Source organism: Haliotis asinina, chromosome 8 (genome assembly GCF_037392515.1).
Source record: "Haliotis asinina isolate JCU_RB_2024 chromosome 8, JCU_Hal_asi_v2, whole genome shotgun sequence".
NCBI lineage: Eukaryota > Metazoa > Mollusca > Gastropoda > Lepetellida > Haliotidae > Haliotis > Haliotis asinina.
In genome coordinates this window covers 65229218-65255895 of record NC_090287.1, presented here as the reverse complement: position 1 = coordinate 65255895, position 26678 = coordinate 65229218, and the positions used below count along the sequence as shown (strand labels likewise).

The following is a 26678-nucleotide window of genomic DNA, read 5'->3' as shown; positions in this document are numbered from 1 at the left end:
TGATTCAGTACAGTTGGTACATACTGTAAACTGTCTTATTTCCGCGCCTTTAAATTTTCGCGAGTGATGGTCACTAAACCTTTTCGCGCCTTCTTATCTTCGCGAGGTGATCTTATTACAGGGGCGTCTCTGAATGTTTTTACACGACACGCAAGTGCGTGACCATTGAGCTGTTATAAAATAAACAGATTTGCGAAGTGATCTAACAACAAATTCATGTAATTGATTTCAGAATTAATCCTTTTTATTTAGGTTTAAGAGCAATGAAAATAGAACGTGATTGAGCCGTGTTAATGATTGAGCAATGACACCTGTATTGTTTTTGTGTTGTTGACTTACCTGAATAGAGTGCATGATATATCTATATTATCGCGTGTTTTTATTCTCGCGTCATGAAGTCTGACGCGAAGTTCGCGAAAATTAAACGGTCGCGAAATTTTGGCTGTTTACAGTATGTCCAAGAGCGTCCGTCGTGGTTGCTCTCGGGTGGTAGTTCAGGATGGTGGACAAGAGTAATGGAAGACAAGAGTCGACGGTAGAGGTGAAGACAGTAGCAGCCATGGTTTATTATTGTTTGGTTGACTGATGGTCGAAATGGTATACACAGTGGAAATATGTGACAGAACGCACGTCGGGACTGAGTGGCCAATGATCCCGATGTGGAGACCCGCTCTGTCACTTACACACATTCAGAAGTTCGACGGCGATTCTTCATCGTGGACGTAGTCGTAGGTGGGGCGACGGCCTTGGCCGACACCCCAATTAGCCGCATAATCTGTCCACTTCTGTCGATGATCTGGTTTCCGAGGTTGGTCTCCCTGGTTGGTCTCCCCACTGACCATATCAGTCAGGTTTTCATACACAGGGCCATTACGCCACATTGTGCAAGGTCACTGGCCCATGCACATGTACATACATAAGAATCGCCGACGTAGGGAGGTGTTAATTGACATGTGTTAACGTTGATAGCGTTTGAGAATTAAGGGTCCTACCCGGAGGAGGGTTTATGATAAGAAGGGATACACCGAATGTTTGCTGAATACATTACATAGACATAGGGGATAGAATTTCGGTGCACTTTGGACTTATATTGAAACAAATCGATCGTTTGAATAAATGAAGTTGTAAGGAAACTTATTGAAACGATTTAGTCTATGACACATACATCAAACCGTAGAGATAGGGCGTAGTTAGACAGCATTTATCCAGGTCGATGAAGAGACAGTCTCTTTCATCCATGACTGTGTACATTTCTGCACATAACACTCAGAACACCTGCCTTTTTCAACGTGAAGAAACATAGGACGCTATGGTGTAGCCGAAAAACCCAGTGTGTTAGGGTAATAGTCCCTCAGTACTATTAATTTACTCGACCTCAACAAAAACCATTGTGTCAGGGTAATAGTCCCTCAGTAATATTAATTCAATCGACCTCAACAAAAACCAGTGTGTCAGGGTAATAGTCCCTCAGTAATATTAATTTACTCGACCTCAACAAAAACCAATGCCATGCAAACCATAGTTCAAGGTAATTCGGTTCACAGTGGCGTTGATTGGCAGGTCTATCAGCAGCTCGTCAAGTTAATGGTGAACATAATAACAGGTCGATTGTTATCCTGCTCTATCAGAAACTCGCCAAGTCAATGGTGAACATAATAACAGGTCGATTGTTATCCTGCTCTATCAGAAACTCGCCAAGTCAATGGTGAACATAATAACAGGTCGATTGTTATCCTGCTCTATCAGAAACTCGCCAAGTCAATGGTGAACATAATAACAGGTCGATTGTTATCCTGCTCTATCAGAAACTCGCCAAGTCAATGGTGAACATAATAACAGGTCGATTGTTATCCTGCTCTATCAGAAACTCGCCAAGTCAATGGTGAACATAATAACAGGTCGATTGTTATCCTGCTCTATCAGAAACTCGCCAAGTCAATGGTGAACATAATAACAGGTCGATTGTTATCCTGCTCTATCAGCAGCTCGTCAAGTTAATGGTGAACATAATAACAGGTCGATTGTTATCCTGCTCTATCAGAAACTCGCCAAGTCAATGGTGAACATAATAACAGGTCGATTGTTATCCTGCTCTATCAGAAACTCGTCAAGTCAATGGTGAACATAATAACAGGTCGATTGTTATCCTGGTCTATCAGCAGCTCGTCAAGTCAATGGTGAACATAATATCTGGTCAATTGTTATCCTGGTTATAGCATTTCAAAGTGGACAACTACACTGTTGTACATAAGAGAGTACCGATTCGGGAACCCGAACTCTACAACAGCGTTAGAGAATGTTAAGTCATGCCTACACCATTACATATACATACACCATTATAGCCGCAGCCACTGTCTGGAGTTGCCTGTAGTAGTCACGTGACTTCCATGTTGCTCGTTCAAAAATGGCTGCCAACTATATTTGCAAATATGAGAATTACGAAAAATTTAGGTCTTTTGAGAAGCATCTATATTTACATATTTAGAAGTGTTAATTACCCAATAAGGAAAAACCACTATGTGTAAGAGTACTCAATGTTTTAAACTAGCGGGAGTATACAAAATGCTAGTTACTCCTCAATAAATGCAATTACTCATACATAAACAGACATGGAAGCGTTGATATACTACCCAAAAAGAGACACGCAGAGACGAAAATTCTGTTGCGAAAATGTTGTATTTTCAAACATGTACAACTTGTCCACAAACAGACTTCAGTGCATGAAATTTTACAGTTTAGAAGAAGGCAGTGTCTGTACAAGCGTCTTGTAGATAACAGAGACGTTGAGCGTGACGGTGACGACGAAGCACGACCCCGACGTCGGGTCCCCTGGATCATGGATCACCAATCTCTTTCAACCTGTTCAGTACAGTTTGACCGCATATCCTCTGAAGTTTAGGCACCCTGACTGCTGGGCTCCCACCCGTGGCAGTACGATCACGCAATTGTAGTACCCGGATGTACTGATCTTGGGCTGCAGTGGTAACTCGAGGTCTGCCTGTGCGGGGACGGTCATTTGTTATACCTGCTTGGTTGCAACGAGCAGCAAGCCATGCTATCTTGCTCAGACTAACATTCAGAGGCCTGGCAACAGAAGCTTGGTTATTTTGAGCATGCATTCTTTCAATGGCTATGTTACGTGTCGCAGAGCGTGACGTAGTGATTTGACCTTGAAACTCCTTCAAAACGAATGCCGGTTTCTGAAAGTAATGTCGATCTTTATTGCCAGACAGTGAATGCTCTTTGTGCTCAAATTAACTGAAAGGTGATTTTTGTTGCGTTGCGGCGATGCCTTTCTAATCCTTGTAAGAAATCTTATCAAAATCAACATTTTCAGTTAAAATGGATTTTTCATTTGTGCAATTGTGTAAAGTCATGTTATCAACACTTCTGTTACATATTTCACGATTGTTTGAACCCCATATGTAATTAATAGATTTTTACAAATACAAATAGCCTATGCGTTTCTTTTTGGATAGCATACTTTGAAAAGTGTTTGATTTGAGACTTACAATGTTGTGTGTACATGCTAACAAAACACCACCACCTCGCATGTCTCTTTCAAGAGATTACTTGCATGCCCCGATATGGCAGATATGCCGGGTAGTCCCACAGCACACAGACCTCTCGTCATGATGTTCCTGTTGTTGCCGTGACGCAACTCTGTTGATGCTGATGATGTCACGGTGACCATCCTGTTGGGCAGTTGATGGTCATAAGTGGTCTTATCCTTCATGGCCTTCTTTCACAAAGCACTAAGGTGATCGTATCTCACTAAGGTAACCTTAGTGCAATGTCAAAGAATGGGAGTTAAGGTTAACCTTAGTAAAGGTTGCTTCGTGAGAGGAGCTCCCTGTCGCCGTCTTGCTCACTCTTCTCGTTGGTACTGATATCAGTCTGCCTTGTAAAGTAGAAATGTATGGCGTCTTGACCCCTATCCGAGACACTACGATGGCTCGCTAACTTGGATGTTTACTTTAGCAGGGAGGCCTCTAACTAACAATCGACAATCGATTTGATACTGTTGGCACAAAATTGCATGAGTGATGTTCAGTGTATTCCACTCACACCGTTGTAAAGGCTGTCTGTGGCGTTAGTACCTTGTAAGTCAACATCAAAACACTTTTCAAAATATTTACTTTGTAATTAGACAATAATCCGTAAACATCAGGTGTGTGTTTTCTTCTGCACGTCAGTATGTTTTAAATGAATCCATCGGGTCTACGTATTCTTTCCACCAATAGACAGTCCACGTGTAGGTGCGTGCAAACCTGTCGATAACCCGCTAGAATGCTGTATAGGTTCGATATCAGAACCACAACACACCAAACAATAATCCAATCTATTTCACACACAATTAGACAGTACGCATTACTTAAAATGAGTCAGCTACGCATAATTTATAGGGACAACATCGACCAAAAGACATACACTATATACAGTACGTCTGGAACCCAGTTTTGTTTACCGATTACACTACTACTATGTGAACATCTAAATATTCCGTATGTCTTCACTACAGATGTATCTACAAACAACTTGTTGAGACAAGTTTAGACTACAACAGATTGAAGTCATCTTGTTTAAGCATTAGTCTGAAGCAAGTGCATCTGTCCGGGTGTATCTGCATGAGAAGAAACCCGGATTGAATAACTTTGAAAAACACTCTTGAATATAGGTAGAAATCGGGACTGTGTTCTTGCAGTTTGTAACGTGTTGTAAGTGTTGATGTGAACAAGTAATGTGACAGACGTCGACAGCGGAGATACGGGAAGTAACTCGAGTGCAGCCAGGTCGGAGTTCAGAATGACGAGATTATCAGTGTTGGTCAGTCATTTCTAAACAACTGTTACATACATATACAATTGAAAAATATGAAAAAATCTCTGACTCAACTATATGCACATCTCCCCACCCCTCGCCAAACCCTCACAATAAAATAGGCAACACCATATTGAGTAATACGCCAAAGCTGTGCAGATATGCAGCATGTTCCCATGAAGCGTTCTTTCATCAATTGTGCCTGAAATTAACTTTACTGTTAGGTGTTTGATTGGCATTTACAGGTTGGAAGGTAACACAACAGCGTACGGTATGGGTTTACAACTTCTTTAATATTTACAACACCTTTTCTGGGCTTCTTCTTGTCCCATCATCAGAAACCATTCAAGGAGTTATGTAATTCAATTAGTCAAAAATAAATGTAAATTGTCTTGGGCTTGGTTATACAATTACCGCTATCAATGACTCGGAACGTCCTAAGATCGCTGTCCTATGTAAGCATGGGTAAAGACTTCTCCGAAGACAACGGTTACCAAAGCATTCCTTGGTCAAGGTAGAAGGGGGATAAGCCACCTGGTATTGGATATTCGTTAAAGTCCCACTGAACATTAGACACCTCCCATTTATACCTTTGACATTAAGATGTATCTGAGCATCTTTCGGGCGAGATCAGGTTTCAGGACACACTAGGGATATCTAGACCACCTGTTTGTGGAACTCCTCAACGGTGAAGAGAAACGGAAGTAGGTCAAACCATTAACGAAAAAACTCATGTTGACTCTCAAAAAACGACTTGGTTGACACCGGGCTTGCCTCCCTCATTCGACAAGCATTCGACAAACATACCTAAACCCAACTCACTCACTCGCGCACTCATTTTATTCACTCACTCTTACACTCACTCGCTCACACATTTGACTCACTCAAAGCGGGCATGCTGTGATTAACTGGAACTCACGCCCACTTTCACTTAGCACTTTAATGCACGTACTGTTAATGCACGTACGTACTGCAAAACTGAACACAACTCACTCACTCACACAGTCAGTTCAAGCAAATATATTGTGTTTGTTGATGAAATAGAATATACAGGTAAATACTGAAAGAGACCATGTGTTAGGTTAAATCAGTATGTGATGTTGTCATTGGTAGAATGCACAAACTATCAGAGAGGAAACAGAACTGGATTAAACCCATTCGTCCCAGCCAGCTGACATGCCAAGTCTGCCTGTCGTACACGAGTTTGCAGTTATTCGCACTGACAAGGCCTTAAATAACATAACCATTACTTGTAAACGTCACTACATAACTTGTTTGATGAAAGAGCTTGGTATACGTGACATATCAAATAATGCCACTTATGAGGCTTGTCTTTTAACTGAGGCAGAAATCTGCCCGAATCATTCAACGGTGTTGTCAACGTCTGGCTAGATTCCAAAACCTGTCCATTCCTCTTTTGTACTTAATCAAAACCTACATAAAATCAGTACAAGGAGATATACGTTGCAGGATCCAGCAAATCCCTGTCTCAGAGATTAGACATAATACTAACATTGAGGCAAGCGGAATTAATACCATGTGATTCACAACACTCAAAATATTTGTTTATATTTTTAGAATCCCAGATATGGGTCGAGCTCCTTTCTGTCAAAACATTTAGTTTTTCAGCTATCTCACACAACAAACGTGCGGGAAGACTTGATTCCTTGATTCGTGGAGCTTTTGTAAACAAATGTGGTGAACATACACAGAGGTTCAGCACAATTTGTGAAAAATGAAAGTTTATTGAGCAATATGTGAAATATTAGGCTTTCTCATTGATATTAGGGTTAAACATTTGCAAGGTAGTAGGCCTTCCCATGGGCACCAATAGTGTTCTCCTTGCGGGTCTGTTTCTCAATGCATATGAATCAGAATTTGGCCTAGAAGTGTAACTTTGACTTCCGATACATCGATAATTAAATATCGTTCAATAACCATCAAACAGCCAAATGCCTTCCACAGCTTCACACACCTGAACTTGAAATTAGAGAGACAAGCGAGAGTCCCTTCACCTATTTCAGATTCAGATGTACGCATAAAGTGACAAAATATCTCCAGAGTGAGCGAGTGAATTTAGTTTTACGGGTTAGAAGGCTGTATTTCAAAAGCTCCATGAATCAAGGAATGAAGTCTTACCTTACGTTTGTTGTGTGAGATAGCTGAAAAACTAAATGTTTTGACAGAAAGGAACTCGGGATGATTTCACCTTTCCAATAGTCATGTCGAACAATATTTCAACAGCTCCAGCATTTGGTGTGTATATTTCACATATTTTGAGATACAGCGGACGAGCTCTTTTTACAAGGATTTCTCGGAGCGTCATGCTGCTCTTGTTCAGAGGGTCAATGTCACAACATACAAGGCTTCAGTACAGCTTTCAAGAGGTAGGGTAGACTTATGGAGGCAATTTCTAGATCTGATGCATATGTGACAAAACTGATGTCCAATGCAATTCCATATATCTGTTCATGATATAGTCACAATCGACACTGCTTTTGGCAGATATTTCTTATGAATGTCGAAAGGATTCTGTCGCTTCTATTGACATCAACACTTCCTTTTAAACATTTAAGTTACTTCAACTAGAGTATTACCTGAAATTCAGATCCTTGGCTAAAACATTGAGTAGTTCAAAACAGTATCCTTCATAGATGGCTTGTCCTCTCTCGAGTCTCCTAATGGTGAAGGGGGCGTACTGGAATGTGCACACAGTAACAATGGTTACATCAGAGACAGTTGTACACAGGTAGTCTGGGCCCACTTGCACAAAGCAATCTTAGCGCTACAACTATTTTCAGCCTATGTTCAAGTGTTTGAGTTAATTGTTGCTGCGCTAAGATTGCTTTGTGCAAGCGGGCCCTGGTAATGGCTAATGCGATATATTCAATGCATGTTTAAGGGTTAACTTTTTAAATCAATAAAATTGTGAAACATATAATCATGCCATATTTAAGAATTGATACTAATGATATTTCTCTAGACACATACAAAAATATTATTACATCAACGACATTCTGGGAGATCCGGACATGAGAATATCCTCACGTGAGAGCTGGTATGGCATTCCCTACATTACGTTCGAAACCTAATCTTGATTACTAGTTGTATACTAAAAGAGACTCATGTGAATATTTAAGTATTTAAAATGTATACGACAGCTAACAGGGACAAGTTTAGCTGACAACTTCAATTTCAGGTCATCTTGCTCAAGCATTAGTCTGGAACAAGAGCACCTGTTGAGCTCTATCTGTCAGGGCAGGAACCCGGATTGAATAACAGGTAGTCTGGTGGCTGGTAGCTATGTTCGTATGGCGTTACAAGGTGCGGTTATTGTCAAGATTCTGGCATACAATACATAACTATCAATCGTTGAGCACAATGTCAATACCTAGTGTAACTTCCGCCAGCTGTAATAACATCCCCTACTCTCCTACTCACTTACTGTATCAGACTTTGTTGATTTGGGCACTGAGCTGTTACGTTTCAGTCTTGATAGAGGGCTTTCCCGATATATCAAGATTTTAAACAGAAGGGTCTTTCTGGCATATTCCATAATGTGCCAAACATGCTCTATCGGGTTGAGATCTGGACTCACCGGGGTCAATTGTTTTTGCCAATATCTCTTGCAATAGCCCTCATTAACATGCCAGCATCCCGCATACCAATTACTTGCTATATTTGAACACTTGAGAGATGAAGGGGATCCACGTTTGCTTATCAACAAAGAAATCAATGTATTGTTCAAGTTATAAGCTGTAAACGTGACCTATATATATATTTGCTTACTGACAGGTAGACGTGTTGGACATGGTGTTTGCACGTGGATATGTGAAATCAATCTACGATGCACGGGGACGGTCAAACACACCATACAAACATACTTATGATATGAATGTAGCTAGATTGTTATATGGAGTCATAGGTGTCGCGATACATTCTGTAGGTGTATGATATAGTTGAATTAAACACATTGGTCAATGAATGTATAGGATGAACATTGCCACTGATACAGGTATTACAGCTTACATATACAACTTATATCACAAAGTGTCAGAACATGAATGAAGTGTGGATGGAACATTAATATACTACTTTCCAACTGCATATCAGAACAAGAATACCGTAGTATGTAGATACGTGGTAACACGTGTAATGTGTAGTTTATGTTTCCTTATGAACATCTGTTGGATGTTGACACGAAGTAGTGGACATAAGGTAGGATGTCTACATGTATTTCTTCCTATTAGAACAGAACCTTTAGTAAAATTTAGCAGAAACGATTTTCATTTTTGGAACGGTTTCCGTATTGCAACTAACAATTCATTATTCATCAATGGCGGGACTTCATGAAGTACTGTGAGAAGTTTATTGGGAATACACTGTCTACTAATGCTTAGAAGTCGACACGTGACCAGTGTGGGGAACACTGTATGCCCTCTGAATAGACGAGTGAGTGAGTGAGTAATGTATCTCTTCATCAATACACAATGTGTTTACAAACAGTATGTATTTACCATCAATGTGTTTACAAACAGTAATACTATGTATTTACCATCAATGTGTTTACAAACAGTATGTATTTACCATCAACGTGTTTACAAACAGTATGTATTTACCATCAATGTGTTTACAAACAGTGTCTATTTACCATCAACGTGGAGACGACTACAGTTCGGTTGTTGTACCCGTATTTTGTATTAGGGTAGACCACGTGTAAGAGTGACCTCCCGGTCATTACAGGTGGCGTTATTTTGACGTGAACGAAGTCTGGGGGACAGGACCGTGAGTAGGTGAGGATGCCGATGCTGTTGTTGCCCGGTATACCTCCCGTCTGCAACGACAGAACAGTCACTGTCAGTACTCCACAACAAACTATATATATAAGCCGAATATCGCTGTCACATATCAATTAGACGCCACAAATTCCTACACGAGACACCACAAATATATCGATTACAAGTCATACGTTGATGCGGTGTGTTGATTCCGATCCTCTATTTATACATAGGACTACCTTTAATTAGACACTATCCTGCCCCCGTTCGTTAGGTTGTTAAAGGTTATTGGTCCTGTTAAACTATACGTCTCACAACCTTCCGAACCTCAGTCACCCACAGAAGCCTAAGTCCTCTTACTGTTTTGCGAACGTGTGCTGCTATCAGAATCAACCCTTACCATCACGGACATTTACACGTAACAATTTCAGAAACAGTTGAGTGAACATTAAATCTGAAAAACACGTATTTGTAAGGTTGCACATTTATATTTAGTTAGAGGTGAATTTCATGAATTCATTCTTACCTCATCTCTTGACCCTGAGTCGGATCTGTACACGGCAGCTACATTCTCAAGGTCACCAATAATGTTTATCATGCTACCCAAGAACTGACGGTCAAGGTCAGTTACAAGCAGCCATCTTGACAGATGACGAAAATCAGTTGTGCGATTTGATTGGTCGTCATGAGTACTGACCTGATGCATTAAGAAACGTCTTAAATTAGTCGAGTTCGGTATATGACAGAATTCCCCAAACTATCTGCTACAATAGAACAAAGCGCGCACCGTGTTTCTAGGACAATAGTTATCACAAAGCAAGGCTTCTTACTTCCACTTTTGCCAATATCGCTCTTAACGTATGCTTGATGTGCCTAACATACTCAACACGTTTGAAATGTTGCTTCAGTATGTTCTTCACTATAATCACTATAAATATGTTCAGTATACCGTGTAAAATGTGCAGATCTAATTCTATCTACTTAAGTCAATTACTAAATAATAATTTTACAGTCAGTTTACTTACTCATTACTCTAATGTAGGTACCTCCAGTGCAAACTTACAGCATACATCCTGCGTTATTATTTATTCTACCTATTCTATGTCTATCTTTTCTCGTGGCATCTGGTCAGCAACAGATAGTGCATCTGCAGAAACACAAACACAAAAGAAAATGCCACGCAATGTTTGCACGTATGTATGTTCTGCTGACTTACTTGGGACATGATAGAGAGGATGAAGACCTGCCGACCAATGAGAAGGATGTTAGGCTGGGGGTATAAGCGGGCATGCAAACTCTGGAGCAGGGTGTGTATATCAGCATCGTCTCCCACCATGTGGTCCACGTTATGAATGAGATAACGAACTCCTTGCAGTTTCTCAACAGCAAGAAATAGTATGTGATCGACGAATGCTTCTGAAAGTACATGAGTTCAAAGGTCTGCTAGTTGAATGTTATGCAGGACTACATTGATCACACTGGTAGTAATCACGAAAGGAGAAACTATCAAAGAAATAATTTGTAAACATTGAATTCACAAAGTTTGTTTTAAATCGTTAAATTCCACCTCAGTCCTGAACCACGTTTACATCAGCTCCAACTGTGGGGTTAAGGAACGGTTCCTTTTGTCTCACACAGGTAAATCTTAAGTATAATTTGCAAATAAAACAGAAACATCTTGACAAACCCGAATTCGTATCATGAAGAACCGTGATGGTTGCCCACTGAAGATGGCTGAGCAGAGCGACAACATCCTGTACGTACACTTCCTGTCTCGTGACCGGAGTGAAAGTGAGACTTGTTCTGTTTGGATTGTTCCGTAAGTGGCATTTGAAAGATAGACCTGTAACAAAACTAACGAAATTAGATAATTGATCGTTCTTCATTCAATGTCTCAAAGTCAGGATTGACACATGACCTACTCGCGAGGCACGAGCAATCTGGAGGTTTCGGTGTTAGATTTTACAATCAAAAGTGGACCAGTGAAGATCCGGGTTAGATTTGGTCTTCAGTAACCCATGCTTGTCCCCTCCCGTAAAGATCCGGGTTAGATTTGGTCTTCAGTAACCCATGCTTGACCCTCCCGTAAAGATCCGGGTTAGATTTGGTCCTCAGTAACCCATGCTTGTCCCCTCCCGTAAAGATCCGGGTTAGATTTGGTCCTCAGTAACCCATGCTTGTCCCCTCCCGTAAAGATCCGGGTTAGATTTGGTCTTCAGTAACCCATGCTTGTCCCCTCCCGTAAAGATCCGGGTTAGATTTGGTCCTCAGTAACCCATGCTTGTCCCCTCCCGTAAAGATCCGGGTTAGATTTGGTCCTCAGTAACCCATGCTTGTCCCCTCCCGTAAAGATCCGGGTTAGATTTGGTCCTCAGTAACCCATGCTTGTCCCCTCCCGTAAAGATCCGGGTTAGATTTGGTCCCCAGTAACCCATCTTAGTCATAAAAGGCGACTAACGGGATCGACTGGTCAGACCCGCTGACTTGGCTGACACAGGTCATCGTATCCTAATTGCGTACATCGATGCTGTTGATCACCTGATTGTTTGACACAGACTCGATTATTTACAGCCCGCCGGCATATAGCTGGAATATCACTGAGTGCGGCATTAAACAACAAACCAAGCATCAAACAAACAAAAAAGAAGTTGTATAGTGTATTAATTGTGAACACTTATCTATCAACTCGTTACCTAATACTTGGCATTAGCATACATATTTCGCAATTTGGTTTAGAGTATATATCATTAAAAGCGACAAACTAGATTTAGTAACCCGTTATAAAACATCGTAATCGTGTCTCCTTTGTAAACACTGTATCCATTTGTACTATTAACTCATTAGTGACAGCTTTGACAATTTCAATTAAGTGAAACCAGATGTTTTGAACAGAGATTGTACAAACATCAACCCTAAAGAGTCATGCAAACAACTGCAATGTATGTTGTCTACATCGTGCTGTGTCCATTTCATGACATATACCCTGCAAAATGTAATACATTGTGTTAAGTGTCGATTTCCAGTCTAAGTAAACTTATCCACAGTACTTTTCGTTACACTCCACAACTGAGTCTAACAAAACCTTATGGGAGGTCGCGTCAGGTAACCTTTGAGATTGACCAATCAGAACACAGCTTACCAAATCGTGAACGTGGACATTTGCACATACCTTTTGAACTTTTTATCTCGAAAAGATGTTATTTTTCGTAGACTCGCTTCCGGGCGATGTGCACGCGTACGTACAACTATGAAGACGGTGAGTAAACAGTCGCTGAAAATAGTGTTTTTGGCAATATTCAAGGGTGTCATCTTGCGGAAATATTAGCTAATGGTAACCATGTCAACAGAAACACCAAAGCGTATATACTGCAGGTCAAATAACTGTGTTATATGTGGATTTTTGTTTGTGGAGAGATCTGTGTCAGTGACCTGAATATTTTGAAAGTCCCTCCGGTCCCGAAATAGTAGCCGTTGTCTGATTGGTTAAATCTATTTGACCGTCTCGCGTTTGATTGGACGGTCATTGGTCGCTCAAAGGTTACCTGACGTGAACTTCTACTAGATTTTGTTAGACTCAGTGGTGGAGTGTAACGAAATACACTGAGACTAGGTTTACTTAGACTGTGTCGATTTCCAGCTTGAGAAATCTTTACACGAAGCCATGTAACGGCGAGGAAACGTTCAAGAATTTTAGTCTGTGTAAAACCAAACCACAGATATGAGATCACCACCAGATTTTTTAATGTATGCAGATAGGAGGCAGTAGCAAAGTCGGACATGTTACTGAATGATGTACACTTCAGGCTGAGAGCAGCTACTGTACATAACAGGTACAGGCTTGGAGGTAAATGCGTCATAGCAAATCCGGTGATCAAACGTCACGTGAACATTAGCTTAAGACAGAGCACCAACTATACTGAACAAATAGAAGACATAAACATGAAAGCTTACTTTATGAGATTTCCCTTATCGAAACTTTTGGTTCTTTTGCTGTTTCAGTGACAGACCCTCGCAAACACACACACACACGCGCGCGCACACACATACACACACGCACACACTAAACAAAAACAAACAAAAAGAACGCAAAGACAACGTATTCCGTATTTGGGCCTACACTTTCTCAGTAACGAATAGATTCCAGTACTTTTGCGGATCTGTACGTTGCTGAGAGAGTGCAGTCCGAAATATAACTTAGTCAGATATGGTCAGTTTCTAAATGACAGTGTGTATTCCACGCTGATACAGACAAAACAGCGAAAAGAGAAGCTCTCCCAAATAAGTGGATGAAACGACTCAACACTGGTTTTACATTAAGCGTTGACTGTTGCGTGTGTTAGCTGCAGTTAATATTAATGGACTTGCAAATGTATGATGCTGACTTTGTATCTTACATAAATAATTCTTAAATAGTATGTCGACTGCAGTTCTGATGATTAGTGACTACTCAGCTGTGATCTTTATTATATTGTGCTGCAACAGAGTGAGTTAAAATTTATCGTCACATCACCAATATTTCTGGCATATCGTGGCGAGAACAATTAATTGTTATACATAGTAATTATTGATAAATTATACAAACCTGTTAGCCAGGGACAGTAAAGTACCTAGATTATCAGAGATGTGAATTTAAAACTAGTAATTAAGTCAAAAGCAGTTTAACTATAATTAACAATTCAATATAAAACAGGCTATACATTGCCAACAACTGAAGGTACATCACCATACTAGGGATCATGGGGACTTGCAGTACATTTGCTTCCAGCATGGGCCCCACCCAGATTTACATAATGTACATAATATGTTAGCAATTGAGAGAACTCTAGCTATATATTAAAATTAACAATATTCTACGATTGAAAAAAGTGAAGTGTTAAATTACCCTGAATGTTTTAGGACTTACGTACCCTCAAAGGAGGACAATAATTTTACAGTACTATAACCCAGCCACTAACAGTCTGAGTTACTAATTTAAACTTCCAATCATAAAATATTTATCCGATTACAAATCATTCAACACATCTATTTCTGTTTCAAATGCTTTTACGAAATGAGAACTAATATTATTAAAAGATCCATCATAGCTCGTGATTTGAAATAGTTATCCCTTGTGGTGGAGTGCTGCAAAGGGAAAGAGTACCAGTATGGACAGGTGTCAAGTAACATTTCTGTACGTGCTAGTCAGGTCGTGAGAAAACTGTGTACATAAGTGGAATGTTATTTTGATAATCTCCTAGTGACGAACCTATCCAAAGAGTTACTTACTGTTGATAAGCATGATGTTATTTGACAATCAACGGGAGTGCTGAGATGAGTTTATGATTGTAGTCTGTGGAAATATGTGTGCTCGTACCGGGGTGCGAAGCACACCTCATATCGATCAGCAGAATGGTGTTCTCAATGACGGTGTTATTCACAGTACCAGTCTATTACAACGTAAGTCGGATATCCCATGACAACTGTGTCAATACGGTTTATTTCCTTTGTTTGTTGTGATTAAGAGAATCTATTATGAACATTTAACTGCAGTGGAAATCAAGGTATCGTTGCTTCTTCCATTATATCAATCTCTTGACGATCGTCTAGTGTTTGATGTTCAGGCTTGGAATTATTTACCTAATACGAATCAAGCTTGTGTATTACGGGGTGAAATAACGAAACGAATAATGAATAGCGATTGATTTAGCAATGATAGTTATATTTTCACATAATGTTGATATCTTGTATCATAAAAGAATTTAAAATTTACATGGAAAAAAGATAATTCTTTATCGTACACATCTGAACCTGAGAAAACCATCTGAGAAAATGTGCATCAATGCATGTGTTTGTTATCGATTTCTAATCTCGTGTTTGGCCGCTCCATGTTGATGATCTAGGGTCAGGTTATCACCCTACTTTCCTCATTAAAATTCATTCTTATGTTATATAACACAATTAGAATAAAAATAATACGAATCTAGTTATTTCTAATTCCTTTCATAAACACTTTAGATTCTAGTCGTGAATTCAAAAAGGTCGAACAATCAGTGATACCTGTGTAAACAGTTATGTGAATTTTGTCCTGAGAGATAAAGGCCGGGCGTCCCCCTGAATAATCAAAATGTACAGAAGTGGTACTTTTACTATGAAGATGAGACAAATGTACAGAAGTGGTACTTTTACTATGAAGATGAGACAAATGTACAGAAGTGGTACTTTTACTATGAAGATGAGACAAATGTACAGAAGTGGTACTTTTACTATGAAGATGAGACAAATGTCATGAAGTGGTACTTTTACTATGAAGATGAGACAAATGTACAGAAGTGGTACTTTTACTATGAAGATGAGACAAATGTACAGAAGTGGTACTTTTACTATGAAGATGAGACAAATGTCATGAAGTGGTACTTTTACTATGAAGATGAGACAAATGTCATGTATTATCTTGCAAAAGTCACTCGTACAATTACCTCAGTACCTGTCCATTGTCAGATCGATTTGCCACGTGGTTTCTTTAATGTACTGATTAAGATGACAGTACTGATAAACATGATGGTTCTTTTGACACATTCCCCTTCCAGCACGAAGCACTAAAATATGAAATAATCAGAGCCAAATCACGCTCACCGACACAATGTACAACACGGAACGTCTGCAAGGATTCACGAGTGCAAATGACGACACATTCCCCTTCCAGCACGAAGCACTAAAATATGAAATAATCAGAGCCAAATCACGCTCACCGACACAATGTACAACACGGAACGTCTGCAAGGATTCACGAGTGCAAATGACGACACATTCCCCTTCCAGCACGAAGCACTAAAATATGAAATAATCAGAGCCAAATCACGCTCACCGACACAATGTACAACACGGAACGTCTGCAAGGATTCACGAGTGCAAATGACGACACAATTCCCTTCCATTCAAATATGTAAAGGAACGGTTTATCAGCCTCAGCTTAAGATATTCTTCCCACACATGATAATGTAAATTTTATATCTTCTTAACATGCAGTATGTACAATCTGTTCACATTTCACATTGGCAATGTCGTAACGTCAGTAACATTCCAGCCTCTAGATCTAAGCTTCCGATTTAGAAGTACTCCTACTGTTTTTAGTGGGGAGCCAAATCACGCTCACCGACACAATGTACAACACGGAACGTCTGCAAGGATTCACGAGTGCAAATGACGACACATTCCCCTTCCAGCACGAAGCACTAAAATATGAAATAATCAGAGCCAAATCACGCTCACCGACACAATGTACAACACGGAGCGTCTGCAAGGATTCACGAGTGCAAATGACGACACATTCCCCTTCCAGCACGAAGCACTAAAATATGAAATAATCAGAGCCAAATCACGCTCACCGACACAATGTACAACACGGAACGTCTGCAAGGATTCACGAGTGCAAATGACGACACAATTCCCTTCCATTCAAATATGTAAAGGAACGGTTTATCAGCCTCAGCTTAAGATATTCTTCCCACACATGATAGTGTAAATTTTATATCTTCTTAACATGCAGTATGTACAATCTGTTCACATTTCACATTGGCAATGTCGTAACGTCAGTAACATTCCAGCCTCTAGATCTATGCTTCCGATTTAGAAGTACTCCTACTGGTTTTAGTGGGGAGACATAAATAAAGCGATTGCTGTCGTCCAAATACATCTGCCACAGACTAGATAAACTGAACAACTCAGTGCTAGCATGTGGAAACAAATGTCAAGAAACTGATTGTTCGTATGCGAATGTGAGTAAAAGTATTTTTGTCTTTACTCGAATATTTTCATAAATGATGCATTATTTCATGTGTGAAAAGATTTAAATATATTTGCTCATGGCTACACGGATGATGATATGGTATAGCATTCACCTGTTGTTGAAGACGAGACAGCTGGCTCCGATGATAGTGTCATAGAAGCCAAAAATTGTTCTATACTGAATAGCAAAAGAAACACAAGTTTCGAAAAAAATGACATCTTATGAAGGAAGCATTCATGTTTATGTCTTTTTTCAGAAGCTTGACAAAAAATGATTTTCGTTTCTGTTGCTGCTCAGGATATATTTGAAGCATTACATTGTTTGAGTTTTATTGAGATATTGGAAATCATGGTTTTCCCCATGTTATACTTTCCCTTCACTGACAGGAACCCTGACAACTGTAGACATATTTCACCAAAAGGCATTTTAGATACACATCTATAGCGCCCACTACAACACACACGCCAGCTGTACATACGAGCGTAAGATTCCAGAACCTCTATGACCTTATAAAGCCTATGTCAGATATCGTCAGCTTCACGTTTACTTTACATTGCCTTGACTTCCTATCACGCCAGGTGTTAGGGGAAGGTGAAGGTATTTGAGACAAAGCTTGTGATACAATTTCTACAATCGTCTCTGGTTGGGGGAGATTTCCTGTGATTATGACAGTGTTGTTTTAAAAGATGCTAAATGAGGATACAGATATTCATACAGATACTCTACTAGAAGTACTGGTAAACACATATAAGATGACCCACGACCTGACAAATGACCCCAATTTGCATACTTGGGAACGCCCCACAGAACGATCCACTTGAGGTAGACTGAGGTTGTCTGATAAATATCGAGAAGTTCATATTCCCCGTGAGTTTCACACATGAATTGTTATAGCACACTCGATTTGGGAACAGGTACAATCCCAACGAACTGAATCAACACAATATACTGAGCAAATATGTTTAGGACCACCGATCCATTTCACGATGCAAATGACATTTTCCTAGGTTTTTTTTTAAACAAAATTGTTGAATATCTAAAATGCTTGTCAATGCCCCAATCATCTTTTTGTCTTCATCTTAACTGAAGGTTAGCGTGGAATATCAGTATCTTATGCCTGAAATTGCAGTCTCATCATTCGAAGGAATATGCGGTGTTGATTTCATGTCACGGTTAGCATGTATTGCACGTGCATAATCGTCAAGCTACCTGTAGCACCCAAGTGTACTCGCCCAATTCGTTGTACCGCCTCTCTTGTCACAAATGCGTTTAGTGCGCAGGATCATCTAATATGTGTCTAGCAGTAGAAATGCCCTCGTTTTAGACAGAGAAACTATTCCACGCTCGTCTGTACACTTAGTCCGGATATAGTAATTGACGTATTGATCAACCTATGGGAACGCACCTGTTACTAGACTCTCGTGCATATAGACATTTCTTGTGACGTCACTGAGCCATTAGGGGACAATAGCCTGTGGCCTGGATCTCAATACCAAGACACAGATCAACACCGTGAACAGCCAGATAGCAAACAATGTAAACACGAGGCAACTGTTTCATGTATAAACTTCTGTAACACTCATTAATTCAAATGCTTTAGAAGCATTGGAGACTGTAGACAATGTGGTCATTTCGTCACAAAAGTGATCTATTTGGAACAAATCAAACTAGATTCTGCTTTTGCTGGTTCGATTTGTGATTATGGAAATCGAACTCCCAAATACATTTGCCTACTAACAACAACAACACACACACACACACACACACACACACACACACACACACACACACACACACACACACACACACACACACACACACACACACACACACACACACACACACACACACACACACACACACACACACACACACACACAACATTTTTTCTTAACTGAGCATCCATTACCATGAGTATGTATGCTGGAAAGCTTAAACGCCAGTGTTCCTGAAAGATGACATTTTGAATTAAACAATAACAACAAAATCCTGAACTTTGCAATATTGTAAGTTAAAAATAACATGAAACCGCGATTTGTCAACAAACTGTATGCCAGTACTACTTTGGGGATGCAGATTCCAAACAGGGACAAGTGAGTGTCTCTCAGGCTAAACATGCTCTCTGTCATCTTCAGACAACAAATCACATGAAACATGTTAGTAGTATGCATATCCACCTTGTGCACGGATGACTGCTTTCACCCTCCATCCCATATTTGTCGTGAGTGTCCGGATTCACTCCCTGCGCAAAGCTGTTTCCAAACATAACAGATCTTGTACAGGCTCCAATGGGTTCGGACCCGTGCTCATAGCAAGTCATGGAAGTTTGGTTATCGTGTTGTTGGAGAATAACTGCCCCAAGTCAGGAACGATATGGTAGGGCGTTGTCATCCATAAATACAGGGCAAGTGGCTAAGGGTGATTATCAAAATGTTGCACAAGAAAAAGATCAAGAACGTCCCGGACGTCGTGGTCTCTATTGGGATTTCCACGAAGTCCTGTTCACAATGATGGAAGAGACAACCCCAGACCATGACAGGTCCACCACCGCCAGGTGCCCGTCTGTGACGTGCAATGAAAAGTGACCCTTACCCGACCAACGTACCATCAAATTCTAGTGATGTAGGGGTAAACACCACTCCAAATGAGCTGTCTTATGAAGATTGGTCAAGGCTGGACACTCAATTCGTTGGTGTGGCTTTAACGGTTTCTAACAGTCCTATTGTACAGACGTCTGTTGGGGAGCCATTGATGCTTCATGACGCCATTTGTAGTGGAAGAATGACGTCTCACAAGACTTGCTAAATCCCGAGCCTCAACTTCAGACGTCATTCGGCGTTGACCCGGCAGCCCTTAACCTTGTCGGTTTGACGGTGTTTTTGAACAACGACGGTGTGGTGAATGTCAAAGTGTCGTCCAGCAGCCCTGCATGATACCGGTGTACCAGATACTCGTACAATCATTTGAATTAATCGTTCATTTTGAGACAATTGTTGGTAGTGTGCTTCAACTAAATATTGGGATGTATTTTGACGATTGATATAGCCAAACCCCTAAACAATAATGAAAGGGAAAGACAGTTCAAATATGTATCATCGTTACATTCAAGATTTATCATTAGGTAAGTCAGTAACTTCAAATTTGTGTATTTTAGGGGTGATTAATTAAGTTCCATGTGTATATACGAAACCTCTGCTAACATCAGAGTCTATTGTGCAATTCCGAATGTATTATGAGCATGTATGTATAACGCCACACTCAACAACATCACAGCCACTGTGGTGGTCTGTAAATATTTGATTCTGGACCAGACAAACCAATGATTGTCACCATGACAGGTGACAGCCCATCCGGCCTAAAATTTACAACTGACAAAAAGCTGAACTCAGTTAAGGTCTGCCCACATAACATAAAGAGGTAAGAAAAGTGTGAGAGACCACTGATCAGTGGACAGGGGTCACTCTTTGAAGCTATATAAGCAGTAAGAGCTGTCTACTCTGTCAGCAACAAGCTTGGATTAGATTCGAGCACTTACTGCTACGCTTAATAAGATTAGATTTTTTAGTACTGGGGGAGGGTTTAAAACAAGTCTATATAAGTCTGTTTCCCTCTCCAGTTAACATGAGAAGGAAGAAACTTGCTATAGGTAAGCATGTCTGTAGCTATGTTCATATCTACATAGCTATGGCGAGTGCATAAGTTACTGTCAGATACCTTTCCTGTGCTGGTGATGGCAGATGCATACTATGTAAGGTCATAGGTTTAAAGTCAGCTGACAAGTAGAGGACACCTGCTACTGGATATGTCAAGTGCCGCGCTGCACAGGAGCTGTCCACACACAAGATGACCGCGCACTGAAGAATGGATCTGGACACAACCAAGGATCAGAAAGGAATGAGACGTCCCCAATCCAAACCATTTTATGACGATGAAATGAATGCCTTGAAGAAGATGACTGACGTCTTCCCTTTGTATAGATTTGAGCACATCCACAGCATTTCTTCCGTCAGCACATCCATGTATAGTTTAGTTTCATTTTACGCCGAATAGCAATATTCGAGCTAGATGGCGGCCCATGTATGGAGCAAGTTACATGAGACAAGACAAGCTATCAGCTGGAAGGAGAGTGTCAAGTTACATGAGACAAGACAGACTATCCAGCTGGAAGGAGAGTGATACGTTACATGAGACAAGACAGGCTATCCAGCTCAAAGGAGAGTGCCACGTTACAGGAGACAAGACAGGCTATCCAGCTGGAAGGAGAGTGCCACGTTACAGGAGACAAGACAGGCTATCCAGCTGGAAGGAGAGTGCCACGTTACATGAGACAAGACAGGCTATCCAGCTGGAAGGAGAGCGCAAAGCTGCCAGCACAGAAGACTTCCTTGTGGAGCTGAGGACCGAATTTTCATCCTTACTACAACGAAGAACTCTCTTAACAAGTCAATGACATACATGGTGATGGAACGTTCTAGTGTCCCCGATACTCTTCCAACAGATCTACGCTCTCCACGATGAAATTCAGGATCTGGCACACCTCCAGTCTACTGTCTTCTGCCAAAAAAGACCGAAGCTAAATGCACAGTACCGCCTTCCAGCTTATTAAAGCTGTTGCTAGTCATCATGACCCCCGTCTCAACCATGATATCCTTCAGATGGACTTTCAGAAGGACGCTACTGTTACTGTTACTACTGTGTTCACACATTATTATTGTAGAAGGTGATGGAAGCATTTACAGTCTTCAAAATGAAAACAATTATCGTGTTAGTTTAAGAGCAAATATTCCATGTAATTTCAGTGGTGATAAAGTGGAAATTTCGTGCATAACTCACTCCATGCCATGACACAGTCTCCATTGAATCTGTCCACCTCTCGAGTGCAAGGACTTATGAGGGGCAAAGCTTTATGTCTCCAATGGTAAACACGCTGTCTTCTACCTTGTCTGTGAAGAACACATCTTGATCCATCACTGAACCAGACTCGGCTCCAGTTTGTAAGGTTCCAATTCCGGACACGATTGCACCGATGGAAGTCTCTCAGAGCCGAGGCGATAGCTGACATTGTTGGTCGAACTCCCACCTATTACAATGTTGTGTAGAAGTTGCCATATCATAACGTCTTTGAAGTAAAACGCTAACTTGAATCTTAAAGAAGCTTAAAAGCTTACAGCAATCACATGAACCTTACATAGGACCAGTTGGTGTTTGGAGATGTCTGTCATCATGGATGACTAGCCTAGACACTGTAGTTGTTAGATAGATATCATTCGTCCTGTTTGTATTTCTATATATCATTCGTCCTGTTTGTATTTCTATATATCATCCGGTCTGTTTGTATGTCTATGTATCATTCGTCCTGTTTGTAATTCTATATATCATTCGTCCTGTTTGTAATTCTATATATCATTCGTCCTGTTTGTATTTCTATATATCATTCGTCCTGTTTGTATTTCTATTGTTTATTGCTATTACAATTGGTATCGTATTTCACATTGCCATTGTGCTGCCTTTGGAATGTCACGGTTTTGTGTACTGCTATTGTTGTTATTTCGCTGTAACGGTACTGAGTTGTAAAGCTATGCTTTTATGTACATGTTGGCGTGCCCAAACAGCGAATTTACTTAAAGATATGCCCATCACCAGTTTACTTACGCAAATATGTCTTTAATATATATTTTAAGTGAAGCCTTTGAATAGTTTGCGTGTCTGAGCTGAAGCATCCTGAAGTTTAATTTCCCTGATTAAGGCTGAATCAATGAATACGTTGTGGTTTAAGGACATGTAAATAAAGGAAAAACAGTCGTTAATCTTTCTGTCAAGACAATAATCATAAAATTCTATTATTTGGACAAGCGTTTGGGGTTGTTTGGGTTTTTTTCTGTCTTTTGGGTTTTTTTAATTATCAGCATTGTATCAGCGGAAGGAATGTTGACCTACGTGTTTCACAGTAGTATTGGTATTGACAATCACAACAGTTCCGCCACCCACAGCCAACACGAGGCACCCCTGTGGTGTCGGGTCTGTAATGGCGGTAAACACCACATGCTGGAGCCGGAACATGTGTGTTTGTCCTACTGCCACAAAGACAACATCTCTGCACAGCTTTATGTTTCTGCAGAATTAATATAAAATGAATCTAAGAACTAAGGAGATCTCTCTAATTCTCATTACTAGCACTGTGAAGTTGTGGTTGAGGTGTGTTGATACCCTGGAACTGGAAGAATGTCAGCGTGATCCTAGCGGCCACTAGAGCTGATTAAGTAACAACGCACACTGGAGAGGAAGGCGTCAGCAATTGTCTGATGTTCAACTTCTAAAATGATATTCAAATATATCGATTTCAAACAATCAAATTTTTAAATAGTTCCTGTGATAGTCCTTATCTAATTTATGTATTCTGAAAGTGCATCTGCGGGAGATACTGCCGGCAAAGATGTTGACGCCGCGGGGTATGTGATGCGTCAGTTATGGGTTTGCAAATTGTACACTTTTAACGAACTTGGATTTAACAAGCTACGCTTTTAATGTTACGTTTACTTGCACCCTTCTCTCTGGACGAGGGGCCCAAGCTCACTTTCATAAGCATGTTACCAACTTTTGTTTGACGTTCAAACGTTTTAAACGAAAAGACGGACTACCCCCTTCAAAGTCATCGGTAGGAAAAGGTCATTGCACATGCACATGCTCAAGTCTGGATCAGCCTTTTGACACCAACCTTAGCCTAGATCTACCATAGACCTACCACAGACCTACAATAGACTCTCGCGGGGTATTGTACCACATGCATCCTCTAAAGCCAAAGCATACAGCAAATCAGTTATCCCTGGTCACAAACAAAAAACACTACCCATCATAGAAAGTTCCCATGTGCTAGGAATAGTGGGGTAAAGTACCAACAACCAGCTGTAGATGACCTGGCGGGGTCATGTACCACTAACTAGTGCTCTGCCGCCTGGCGGGGTCATGTACCACTAACTAGTGCTAGGCCACCTGGCGGAGTCATGTACCACTAACTAGTGCTAGGCCACCTGGCGGAGTCATGTACCACTAACTAGTGCTAGGCCACCTGGCGGGGTCATGTACCACTAACTAGTGCTAGGCCACCTGGCGGAGTCATGCACCACTAACTAGTGCCAGGCCACCTGGCGGAGTCATGTACCACTAACTAGTGCTAGGCCACCTGGCGGAGTCATGTACCACTAACTAGTGCCAGGCCACCTGGCGGAATCATGTATTACTAACTAGTGCTAGGCCACCTGGCGGGGTCATGTACCACTAACAAGTGCTAGGCCACCTGGCGTAGTAATGTACCACTAACTAGAAACAGACCGTCGGGGTAATCTATTTATTTTTCTCTTTTATTGCTATAGGATATTTATATAGCGCACATATCCATGCAACTCAAGGCGTTTGTCTTTTCCCCTCGATCATTGGATGTCAGTCGCAGCGGCACATAGTACTATTAATCTCAACTCCCCGGGGAGTATGCAACTCCTGTAGCCACTAGTCGCACCGATTTATTACGGCTTTCTCATCCACATGTAATCTACCAACAACCAGCGACAATATTCTACACGGGTGTTTTTGTTCAGTTCCTCAAGACATAGAATTCAGTCATAATGAACGATAACAATGCATATGGCTGCTGGCGACTTAATGCAATGATCATTGTGTTTGTTGCCCCAAAATATGTGACTGTAAAGTGTTCCAACAACACACTCACGTGTGAGAAAATGTTACATGTCTGAGAATCAGGCATGTCCCTGTGACGTAACCACGCCACGAGACTTTCTCGATCTCTGGAGGTCTCCCGGTCTCCCTCGCCGGCAGCCTTTACTGACCAAAAAACTACCACCCTTCTTTCTCCCAGCTTCCTTTCAAATCCTATCTGACAAATTGGCGATTTGAATTTTACACTGAACCCAGCTATGAATAACTTCAACAGTACTGTGTATTATTCATGTCTCAGAACAAGGATAAATTAGGGCTGGGACAAGTGCAAATTTTCTATCCAGGTACGTACATCCCCAATTACCCTACACTGCCCGGACATCCGGTAATTCCTGACATTAAATCTCTAACAAATGCTATATATTCTTCAGCTGGGAGACTACAATTTCGAGTTTACTCAGTATATTAGCCATACATTGTATTCAAAACAGGTGACTGCGCAATTATGTCTAAATATTCAAAGACAACACAAGTTTTTAAATATCACAATGTTTCATCTATTAGTCACATGATCATCACGGGTCCAGGTACTGAGACGGGTACCCGGGTCCAACTCATTACCCACCCGGGGTATCCGTCCCAGCCATAGATCAAATGTTTTTGCGATACTGCTTGTTGTGTAATTATGCTTTAAGATGTCTTTAGATGATATGCACTCATATAATTCATCACAATATACACTCCTTTCTATTAACAGAAACATTCGACATTACCGTGCACTTTGCCAGGTCCACACGTCCATAGCGCCAGCATCAGAGCAAGAGCCAGGGGACTCACGGTGCATCCTGTCATCTTGTCCCACAAACACAGTCGCTCAGAAATGACCTACAGGATAACTGGCTGCTTTCAAACAGCAAGACAGAAGGTATCGTGGAAAAAGAACACTGTTTCAGTAGCACTTAAGTGCAAACGTATACAAACATGGACGTCTTGTGTCTTGAAGATGGTTGCCAAATAATTACTCCAGTGTTTATATATCTAATATGACCCGTTCCATCTCCTCTCTCAACCTGTATCGCCAGGCAGTCCGAGTAGAGGCGGGTACTGCCTCCCTAGGACAACCTCAACACTCCCAGCCGAAAGTCAGCTCTTCTCCCAGTTGAGGTCGGTTGTTTAAGTGAATTTTGTCATCACTGAAAGTGATCAGTCATCATAGTGTACCTGTGCCTTTCGCTCCACAGCTGCGAGCGAGTACACTCACACGCCGAGAGTAATAGCCAGGAAGATTCATCGCTGTTTGTTGCAGTGCCACTGCGCTTGGTTAAATAAATCCCAGAGAACAGCTCCTCGTTAGCAGCGATACATCAAACCGGATGCTACACCGTACCGACACTCGAGGCATATACATGTACCATCACCCGCGCAGCTTCAGTCTACTTAATAATTTATGTCATGCGATAAATAAACCCAAATACAATTAATAACGTTAATGTGATGTTGTTCCAGTCGCGGAATATCTAACATACTTGTAATATACCCTCCATACCACTGGTGTATTTAACAGGGGGGGGGGGGGGGGGGGGGGGGGCTCCACATGGGATCCGAGGTCAACACACGGCTGTCGCCAGTGACGAAGTGTCATG

General features: G+C 41.0%; 1 protein-coding gene across 2 annotated transcripts in view; it reads right to left on the bottom strand.

Moving 5' to 3' along the window:
* Positions 1 to 26362, bottom strand: part of LOC137293710 (glutamate receptor 2-like) — a 31934-nt gene extending 5572 nt beyond the window's left edge. The window contains exons 1-6 of one of the 2 annotated variants that reach the window (XM_067824417.1): positions 25809 to 26362; positions 11287 to 11442; positions 10816 to 11015; positions 10126 to 10296; positions 9473 to 9655; positions 7419 to 7519 (exon numbers count right to left, since the gene is read on the bottom strand). In XM_067824417.1, coding sequence (XP_067680518.1) covers positions 7419 to 7519; positions 9473 to 9655; positions 10126 to 10296; positions 10816 to 11015; positions 11287 to 11442; positions 25809 to 25887 — 890 coding nt within the window. In that variant the 5' untranslated portion in view covers positions 25888 to 26362. The remainder of the gene's footprint in view (positions 1 to 7418; positions 7520 to 9472; positions 9656 to 10125; positions 10297 to 10815; positions 11016 to 11286; positions 11443 to 25808) is intronic. The other variant, XM_067824418.1, reaches the window with a different exon arrangement.
* Between the last annotated feature and the right edge of the window lie 316 nt (positions 26363 to 26678).